Below are 11,143 nucleotides of genomic sequence, written 5' to 3' on the forward strand. Positions count from 1 at the left end.
CTTCACACAGGTATTAAAAAGACATTCTTTACACAGGTATTAACAATAACTTGTATAGAACTGAAAGCAGTAATTTACCAGTGTAATATTTTTCCATTTTTTCTAATTTAGTAATTTAGTTCAATTCAGCATGTAGTGAACYCTGTAACTTGGAAGATAAAATATTCTATTTTACCTCTACTATGTAATTTGAATAAGCTAAAGGTCTTTCCTGAAAGAAAACTTAAAAGTCATGTCAAGTTTCTGTTGTTTTAGGTGTAAGATATGTTAGTGTTCTGCACACTTAGAAGTTGAATGCTTCTGTACCTCAGTATTTCCATACCTACACCTTTGTGTGCAGGTACAGTTCTTAGGTATAATCTCCTGTCTGTTGCTTTTTCCTGGAAACAGTATCTCACAGCTGGCTTCGACTCCAGGACCAGGCTGACTCTTCTGAGAGCTATTTATTGTAAAATGACCCTTTAATAGAGTTTCAGCTTAGTGTTTAAATCCTGTCTCTTCAGGCACATATACCATAAGAAGTAAATTCGCATACTCAACATAGACCTGTGAAATTAACTGCRCTTCTCAGTAACTAACAAAAGAAACAGATCAAAATAAAATAGAGGAAGCTCTAGATATTTTCCTGCCTCATTTTTTCAGTCACCAAGCGTTCTTTGGAATGCCATCAGTCTAACAGACTTCCCTGTTAGTCTAGCCTGACATGGCTTCTCTTTTAAAATCATGGAATTTCTCCTCCTTCGTGCAATCACTTTCCTTACCTCTGTTATTAACATGCCCTGCTCTGCAACAGCATGTTGCTATGTTCCTCTCTCTCCAACCCACATTTCATCTAAATCGTCTACTTAAAGACCCTTCGTTTTACCATTTCAAATTCCCTCTGTCAGACTTAAGTGATTCCTCTACAGGATGCTCAGCTGTTCATGGTAATGAAGACCAGATAAGTGTTTCAGTTTCATGAAAATATATACACATACATGTATTTTCCCTTACTTATACCTCTTTGGAATAATTAAATAGAAAAGTTTAAACGAAGGCCACTTGACAGCCTGTGAGAAGTAAAAGTTTCTTTGATTCTCTGGATGTTAGCTCAATAACCAAACCGGGAAAAAAAGAAAAACAACAGAAATTGAATAAGCCCCATATTCTAAAAGCCAGCTGGGATCTGGAGAAGGGAATAGGCTGTAAAGTGGAACCCACTCGCCGGGCAGGCACGRAGCGAGGAGAGCCGGCGGAGCGGTCAGCTGCCGGCCTGCCACGAGGCAGAGCAGAGCTCAAACTTACTGCCCTGCCACCACTCCTACGAGCAGCCAGCAGGAGGGGGCTAGTTAGCCAAGACCTCCTAACGACCAAGAGATGGATTAAGTAGAAGGGGAAGGGAGRAAGAAATAACCAGAAACGGAGTTCTTCATAGGAACATGAGGGCAGAGTTGAAGACCTGTGAGACAAGCTTTTGGAAGAAATCAGATCCTTCCTGGAAAGGTATGTTTTAGCTGGAGGACATGGGAGGAAGCAGGAATTCTCATTTCCTCTGTGAAATTTACTGAGAGCCAAGTCTAACCATTCTTCAWACCGTGACAATTCAAAAGACTGCCAGAAATAATCCTATTTACTTTCTTAAATGTTCTTATATTTAGATAGTTGAAATTGAGTTTGCAATATGGTTGGGGAAAAAAAAAACAAGAAAGCAGGATTCATCTGAAGAAATAAAACTATTTTTGTGTTTCATAAAAAGAAAAATGTTGTATCATGAGATAAAGGGAATGGTGTCTTTATAAGTGCTTTTGGCCACCTGTCTTTACGTAAATTTAATTTTGTTAATTATTAGTAAACATTTTCATCGATAATAACGTACATAGCTTTTGTGTTATGGAAACACACAGAAGTCTGCAGTTCTGGATTTTGCATTTGGCCGAGCTATACCGCAGAAAACTCATTTAGTATCACAGAACCATTCTGGCTGAGATCCCGAGTTGCTTAGGGCTGAAGAGTTCTTTACAATTCTCATTTCCTTTGCCTATGGAACAGTAATTATGATTAGCAAAGACAACAGCRTTTGCATTTTTTGTCGACAGAAGCTGTTTTGAGTTTTCGGAGTTAATCCATCTTAGAGATGCAGTAACAGCAGTATGTATTCATACTTGCATGCACTTACATTTCTAAAAAAAATTCAGACAAAGCTACTGTCCCTAATACACAATTTTAATGCACATGCTGGTGTTCTGGCTTCTCCTGTACTTGCACTAAAACAATATTCTGTATTTCATCTATGAAGCTGTCCATCACACAAGATTTAGCCAAGACTGCCAGCCAAGAAAAGGTTCAGCAAGGTGGTCCAGTGCAGTGAGCGTTCGCTTTTYCTGCCAGAAGATCACTCTGTTAGCAAAGGTATCTCTAGTATTTCCATCGGCTAGCTCTCCAGCTACRGTGGTGCACCATGCATACACTAAGGACGAGCTCACCCTACATTTGAGATAAACCTCACCTAYGCAGGGCAGTGAAGGCAAAGAAAAGGAAGCAGGAATCTCATCACTTGAGCAAGGAAGTGCCTTCTCTTAATCAGCAAGAAAGTGGACACTACCACAGTTAAGCAAACATGCTGTAACAATACAGACTTGATTCCTGAGAACTACGTTGGCAATACTGCAGTTCACAACTTGAACAACTTGGGGAACTTCTTAYAGAGTCCCTATCACCTCCCACAAAGATTATTTAAAAACATTGTTGCCTGGGAAAGTTCCAAAGACCAAAAATGCTCCTCACACCCCAACTATATTTATACATATCCTACAGATGAGTTATCTATGGCAAGACTAATACAGCAATATGCAGAATGAAAATGCTTCCAAAACTTTAGTTTTCTAGTAGAATCCAGACTCCCAAAAGCCTCTATCTCCCTCTGTCCCATTTGCCTGTATGCATAAAGCCACTCCATACATTCATTGACTTTTCAGTACAAAAGTAGCTAGATACCAGTAAACAAGCAATGCAAAACAACACAAAACCCACCTAGATTCCTCGTTAAAAGATCCCCATTGAATATAGGGAATTTCCCATTTAAGTAGCTAACCTACATCCTTGCCAGTACATGAACTGCTTCCCTGCTACTTGCCTTACCTGGAACGGTGTATTGATTCGGCTTGTAAGTGTATCTAGGATGTGCACATTCTCATGTCGGTGCAGCAAAATAAAACGGAGGAAAATCTTGAGGAGAGCTGGCTCTGAAACACTACGCAAGAAGAGATCCAGGTATGCAGTAGTAGTCATCACTTCTTCCACAGTCACCTACAAGCCAAAACAAGGCAAATGCAGAAATACTGCACACAAAATATCTCTCCATTCTCTCCAACTATACAATATTCAGCATCCGCCCACCCATCCACTCTAAGCTCTCCATAACACTGCCATAAAGATATTTTGAGATCTTTGTTTTTAAAYCTACAAAGTAGCACATCTCTGACTTACTCACAAGGTCAGTGATTTTCAGCATTTTTATCCTGTTTCTCTCTGCCCTGCTTTCCCACCCCCAAAAAAATAAATAAATAAAACTAGCACCCCAAATCTCATATATGCTGAAATGCAAAGAGCCAAATCATGCCAGAAATTCCCCACCACCTTTCTGCCCCATGTCATCTCTTTTTCAACACACTCCTGCCATTCTTTGAAGCATTTTCAGACACCATGCACACCTGCATTTACCTTATTAAAAATAAATAACAAAGCAAAATCAAAACATCGTACAGACTCAGGGTTTCAGATTTTTAAAAAAGCCCCATGTCTATGCAGAATTTTGCCACTATCTTCCTCCTTTTTATTTCCCATAGCACCTCAACTCCTCATCTCACTCAAGTTCTTAAACTTTGTGTATACACATACCTACACAAGTGCACAAACAGAAGACAGTCTTCATTATTCAATATTTGTATATCAAAACGCAATTCAAATATCCGGGTGACATTTGCATATCGCTTGGATAACCCACACTACTTTGCTTAATGCAATCCTTAATGCAATAGAGCTTATCTATTGACAATATGCACTGGCAAGGCACAGAAAATTCCAAAGGCCACCTCTGCACCACACACTGTTGTTGCAAAGTCAGCTTTTTAAAAATAGTTACACAGAAACCTAATAAGCTTAAGCGTACAAAGATAAACCCTTAAATACAAGAATCTGCCTATATGAAAGGAAGTATTAAAAATCTTTTGTTTACCAAACTTAGCTGGATAAATGAAAAGACCGATTTTATTAAAAAAAGAATCAAAGCTGTCACTTCAGAGCTAAGAGGATTTAGAAAATACTCAGAAGGGCAGCATTTATGTAACATGCTGTAAATATTAAAATCCCTGTTCCATTATGCTTCATGTTAGCTACATACACAGTAATGTCATGCTGCAAATGTTCCCTGTAAAGCATTTAAGATCACAAGCTGCTTCTGGCTAGATACACAGAACACAGGAATGCGGCATACAGCCTGCAAACCTCACAGAGACGGGGCACTGACGAGGAAAATGCAGAGCAGCGCTGAAGTTAAGGTMTTTTATTCATTCTCCAAGGCATCATTCTCACACTCAGCAACAACATCCTTAATATGACTGGCGGACTGCTTGCACATTTTGTCTTTAGAAGCAAACTATCTGTAAAGCTGTTACAATCAAATCTTTCACCAGTATGGGAAGTCAGTGAGTTCATCTTCTTGGGCTATCGCATTAAGTTTGATCAAACATTAAGACATAACAGTGAAAGGAAAGGAAAAAGGCATGTTTTCACCGGCTCTGTGAACTTTGTAAAATCAAGTAAACAACAGCCAGAGACATTTTTGAGATCTGTAATTATATGTCCAATGCTACTCAAAACAGAAATGCAAATATAGTCCTTTCAAAGAACATCTATTACTTYACACTCTAACTCATGATACACTTTATGAACTCATTCCTCCTGCTTCCCCCACAGAAGTAAAGCAGCATCAAGTTCCCAGGTGAAGGACTCCAAAGGATGAAGTGCCAGAATTAAGACTGTGACTGCAGCCTTAGATCAGGCTTTCACAACTGTAAACATAATGATAAAACTCTTGTAAATGTGCAGGCACACACATTTCTCCATAGGACTACTGCCACATTTCAACCACCCTAAAAACTTGCTCAGGAAGTGAGTTAGTGGTGTGCAATTACACAAGCTATTTCTCGTCGGAGCCGAGATTCATTCTCTGTAACAGCCAAAAGGTACGGGACCTTCTGGAGCGACAGAGACTGGCGTCCTGGCAAAAGCTGTTGCCTGCTGCCCTGAGAAGCGGCCTTTTTTGGTTGGTTTGTTTTCACGGTAGCAAACTGTAAAAAGCAAAAAGCCAGAAATCCATCATGTGACATGATAATGACAACATCCAGTTCACTAGAGAGTTCAAAACCTCTGCCAAGAAAAGGTCAGACAGAAGTAATACATTTTATGCATCTGTGTCACTTCTCCTTCCTCCTCTGTGGGGAAAATGAAGCATGCACTTGCCCTGCAGGTTCTCAAATGTTCAGCGACAGCACAGGAACAGACCTATGTATATGTATAAAATACTGAAACTGTAAATGAAAGAAAAGCCAGTAGATTCACAAGGGCAGTGACCTTTTTATGAAATCAATGCTCTTTGGGCAACTCATTCTACATTTGTATCACTGAGGGAAACCCATATGCTTTTCAGAGTGAGTATCACGAACAAAACACCATTGCAGGACACTCTGGAGGAAGCCARCTTGAGACTATTTTAGAAAAGAAATGTTCAACACTGAGATCCTCTTCAGTGCTCCTAACAGCTTGGGGACTAGATAAAAATAAAATCGCATTTACCATAGCCAAYGCTTCACTAGAGTTAGTAGCACCAACTAATGATTGGAAGTCCAAATATTTCACAGAAGAGTTAATTGCTGAAACTGGGCTTTTCTGTACAGGGTGCCACATCAGACCTAAATTTTAATTTTTCGAAAAGATAGCTGAATCTGCTCAGCCATTTCCTGAGAAAGTGGCTAAGAAACTGTAAGCTCTGAGGATTTAAAATGGGTTCTTAAGAACCTTTTTTTCATTTTTCAAGCATCGCCTTACTCACAATACACCTTCAAACTTCTGCAATAAATGGAGCAAGGATATATATAGCAGCTCACTGCACAGTGCTCAAAGCAAGCAAGTTAATGCCGTGCCAAGCAGTTTTAAAGCTACCGCGTTGTAAAAGTTCCTGTGTTCTTTCAGTGTGGCACTGTGTACAACTTGCAGCTGAGAACCAGCACAGAGGTGACTCCTCCACTTTCTAACAAGAATAAACCAAGACAAAAATATTGCTCTTCTGCACCTGAAACAAAAGCCACATGTACAGTTCAGGAAAAAGATCCATTAACCTGGCAAGCAGACATTTATGTGCTTCTCCTTTTTTATTATTTCTGACAGTAAGTGTAACCTCTAAAGACTTCAGACACTAAGATAAGTATTAGAAAAGGCTAATTTTAGCTCTATGAGACTAATCTTCATTTTCCTCAACGGGGTACATGTACCTGTTCCAGAAAAATCCAGTATCTTGCCATGAACTAGAAAAAGGACCTTGGAGGAATCAGCCACATTAGCAAAAGCCAGCCTTGGTAAAAACCTCTTGGCAAAAACCTGTGTAAACCTGTTCTAAAGATCACTTTATATAAAACACATTGAGTACTGAAAGTTAGACTTATTCAATTTGTGCAGTTTTTATTGAGAACTTCTGTTTTCTATCATGTCTACCACATATCAAAACAAGGCATTAAGCTTCATTCAGGCTACCTGCTGGTCATCTCTCTTTAAGCTAATACTTTGTGAGACAGATTTAGAGAAAGTATGGAAATCCTTTTTAATACACCCAAATTGGTACTTAGGTGAAAAAACGAAAGAATAGATGTTCCCAGAGAACAAAACATTTAATATCCAGGTAGACAAAGTGCACCACAGTCAAATTCTGAGGCAGCTTACAAAAAAATAAATTATTTCAGGGAAACATTGACTTCAGTATAATTTATGCAAGTAAGCTTCAGGTAGCCCTCAGAATTGAATCTCTGTAACATTTTTGAAAGGATAATAAGAAAAAAAATGCAAACCTTCACATACCCACAAATATCACACTTAATTTGAAAATTCTTCAGCTCTGATAATTCAGGTATCAAGAAAAGCATTGTAACATAGGGAAATGAATAAAATTATGACACAGGCATTTTCTAAAAGAAGTATTCCATTGAACAGTAAATTTCAAGATACATTTTTCATAAAGGTGTTTCAGCAATATTAAAATCCATCGCTACCACAAGAGAGGAAAAAAAAAATCACCAGCAGCATCCTTTGATTTAGTTCCTTTCTATTAAAACCACTCAGGAATTGATAAGACTGGAGTGTCTCTTATCTTATGACAAAGTTGCAGGGTTAAAAATGAAAGAAAAATCTATATCCATTACATTTATCAGATAAGCATTCTACCACCACTATTTTTGTTATCCACAGTTGTAACAATTAAAATTGTTTGAACTGTTGAAAATGTATGTATATATTTAAATGTTCATCTAAAGATATCACTAAAATAATTCAAGTGTATATCTAAAGATTTTCCTTTAAAAAACTCATCCACATATGTTTCTTTACAACAACCAGTTGTTACAGATCTTTTTAAAGACGCAGTCCTCTATAAAAGGGACTGAGAGTCTTCATAGCCAGACAGCTATCTGACTAGAGATTACTGAAAACAAAAAGCCACATTTAGCATTCTAATACTCCTTTCTAATTATGGAATAAGTTTTAGCAAATCTTTTCCTGCCTCTGATGACTGACTAGGTGGTGAGGCAGAACACTGTGAAGAGATCCCGTTTTCACAAGTCACTGTGCCAAGTAATAGCAAAGAGCCAGAAATTACTGTCATGGCGAGAGTCAGTTTAGTGTATTACACTCATTGCGTTAGACCAATTGCACTGCTTCTTTATTACTGGCTATTTTCCCTTGGGATCCACACAATATACTTTCTAATTTACAACTTCTTGCCCTTTTACTGAAATATGCCTATCATGATTCCTCCCTTCCTTCACATCTTTCTGGGATTTCTGGGAAAAAGGATTTCATATTGCCTATGAAGAAATCCATGAATGCTCTGACTAGAACTTACTTTCTAGATCCAAGAGCAGTTTCAACCTGAATAAGCCCAATCCACTGATAAAAGATGTATCCATCCTCACCCCTTTCTCCTTTCTATTCATTTTCAACTTCTTGCTCCCTGTTTGCCCTGGCAGAAGTGTTCATGCTTCACTTCACTGCACAGTGAATTGGCTCAGGGAACTGATCCAGCTTAAAGCTACCCAGCAAATAATTTTAACCTCAATCAGTCCCCTGCAGGAACGTTTGTGCTGGCAAAGGAGGGGTGAGGAAGAAGTGGCTTCAAGGATAAAGGAGGAGGTTTGCACAGAGGGTGCAGAAACCAGAACTGCTTCAACCTCCAGCAGTGTAAGTTTATGCACTGCTTCATTTTATAGCAGTTTATCATCAGAACTACAGCTGTTTACGCAAAAGGTGAATGGCATTTTTAACACATCCATTCTATAGCAAAATTAGGTTTTGCAAATATTGATGGGCTTCTCCAAAGCATAAATCTATTCTAAGTTTTCCAGTAACATTCGTTTTACACCTTTTAACATCAGCTGTCCAAATGTTTTTCAGTAAAGCAAAAGACAGCATTATTTCTAAATAGAACCTGACATTCTTTTAGGCTATTTATAAAGATGCATTTAAGACATAGGGGTGTTACAGCAAACTATTTTCTAATCTGTATAGTATAATTCACAGGTCATTTCCCTCTAGCTGAGCTGTGTAATCAGCAAATAAGTATTAACAAATTATCACAGTAGCATACCATGTTGATGGTTTTCATTTAGATGGGTTAGTGTGCAATGTAACCGAGCCCCATCTGACAGAGCCTATTTCACGGGATCATGCCAGTGCTTCCACAAAGCAGTTCTGTTCACTTGGCCATGAGCAACTATGTATGCTAAAAAAAAGTTTTCCATTATTTGGATTAAAACAAACCTTTCAAGCAGAATCACAGAAGGGCTGAGGTTAGAAGAGGATCATCCAGTCCAATCCCTTTGCTCAAGCAGTGTTACCCACAGTATGTTTTCCAGGACTCTGACCAGACAGCTTTTGAATAACGTCCAAGGAAGGGGACTCCACAATCTCTCCAGGCAACCTCTTCCAGTGCTCTGTCACTCTCACAGTAAAGAAGTTTTTCCTCACATTTAGACAGAACTTCCTGTGTTTCAGTTTGTGCCCATTGCCTCTCATCCTATCGCTGGGCACCACTGAAAAGTCTGGCCCCATCCCCTCTACACCCTCCCTTCAGATACTTATACACATTGGTAAAACCCCTCTCAGTCTTCCCTTCTCTTCTCCAAGCTGAACAGTTCCAGCTCTTGCAGCCTTTCTTCATCTAACAGATGTTCCAGTCCCCTAATCTTCTTTGYAGCCCTACACTGGACTCTCTCCAGGAGCTCCATGTCTCTCTTGTATTGGAGAGCTCAGAACTGGACCCAGCACTCCAGATGCAGCCTCACCAGGCCTGAGTAGAGGGGAAGCACCACCTCCCTCAACCTGCTGGCAATGTTCTGCCTAATGCACCCCAGGAGACCATTAGTCATCTTGGCCACAAGGACACATTGCTGACTCACGGTCAACTTGTCCTCTAGGACTCCCAGGTCCTTCTCCACACACCTTCTTTCCAGCAGGTCAGCCCCCAACCTGTACTGSTGCACAGGGTTATTCCWCCCCAGGTGCAGGAYYCTGCACTTGCCCTTGTTGAACCTCATGAGGTTCCTCTCTGCCCAACTCTCTAGTCTGTCCAGGTCTCTCTGAATGGCAGCACAGCCTTCTGTGCATCCACTGCTGCCAGTGCTGAGGAGGCACTCTGTCCCTTCATCCAGGTCATTGATGAAGAAGTTGAATAAGACTGTCCCAGGACTGAGCCCTGGGGAACACCACTAGCTACACGCCTCCAACTAGACTCCACGCCACTGATGACGACCCTCTGAGCTCTGCCTTTCAGCCAGTTCTCAATCCACCTCATTGTCCACTCATCTAGCCCACACTTCCTCAGCTTGCCGAAGAGGACGTTATGGCAGACAGCATCAAAAGCCTTGCTGAAGTCAAGGTAGACAACGTCCACCACTCTCTCTTTATCTAACCAGCCAACCACTCCATCCTAGAAGGCTATCAGGTTGGTTAGGTACAATTTCCTCTTGATGAAGCCATGCTGACTACTCTTGATCACCTTCTTATCCTTCATAAGCTTGGAGATGGTGTCCAGGATGAGCTGCTCCATCACCCTTCCAGGGACAGCGGTAAGACTGACCGGCCTGTAGTTGCCTGGGTCCTCCTTCTTGCCCTTTTTTGAAGACTGGAGTGACATTGGCTTTCTTCCAGTCTTCAGGCACCTCTCCAGATCTCCATGACCTTTCAAAGGTGATTGAGAGTGGCCTAACAATGACATCTGCCAGCTTCTTCAGCAATAACTATATTAAAACTAGCACTTAGGTGCCATGTTCTGTAGCAGTAAATGTTAAGAAATTAAAAATTTGCTTTTAGCATATAATTTGCCAATTTTTCTCAGTACAGTCTTCAATACATTGAAAATACGAAAATTGCATAAATGCTTAAAATATCAAGAATAGCTCTCTTTTCCACCCAAATTCTCTGAATATCTGAATATTTGAATTAAATCAGATGAGCTTATAGAAAAAAGATGTATATAACCAATCTTAATTGTCTCAAAGTGACATATATATAATACATATCACAATGTAGCTCTTAACTAACTAGCACGTGGTTTTGATTTCAAAAAAAAATGCTTATTAAAGACGTCCTGAAGAGGATTTCACTGACCAGATTTCTAAAACAATGCTTAAGTGTCTAGAACAATATGGTAAATAAACATTTTCCACTATCAAATAAATAAAGACTCTTAAAAAATAGGCAACATAGCCTCTAGCAGAACCAGAAAGTGTCCTTACACTTCAACAGGATTACTCCAAAATCACCCAGGGATTTCAACTAGATTTTAACTGAAGACAAAATTAGCTCCATTTGCTTACCCATGCCATTATAAGATTTGGCCCCA

General features: G+C 39.7%; 1 protein-coding gene across 1 annotated transcript in view; it reads right to left on the reverse strand.

The window, feature by feature from the left end:
• FHIP1A (FHF complex subunit HOOK interacting protein 1A) overlaps positions 1 to 11,143 on the reverse strand; it is a 90,140-nt gene that overhangs the window by 15,433 nt on the left and 63,564 nt on the right. The window contains exon 9 of the mRNA XM_085313160.1: positions 3,118 to 3,285. Within this exon, the coding sequence (XP_085169286.1) occupies positions 3,118 to 3,285 (168 nt within the window). The remainder of the gene's footprint in view (positions 1 to 3,117; positions 3,286 to 11,143) is intronic.

The sequence above is a fragment of the Rhea americana genome, unplaced genomic scaffold (assembly GCF_003343005.1).
Source record: "Rhea americana isolate MKP2758 unplaced genomic scaffold, rheAme1 scaffold_38, whole genome shotgun sequence".
NCBI lineage: Eukaryota > Metazoa > Chordata > Aves > Rheiformes > Rheidae > Rhea > Rhea americana.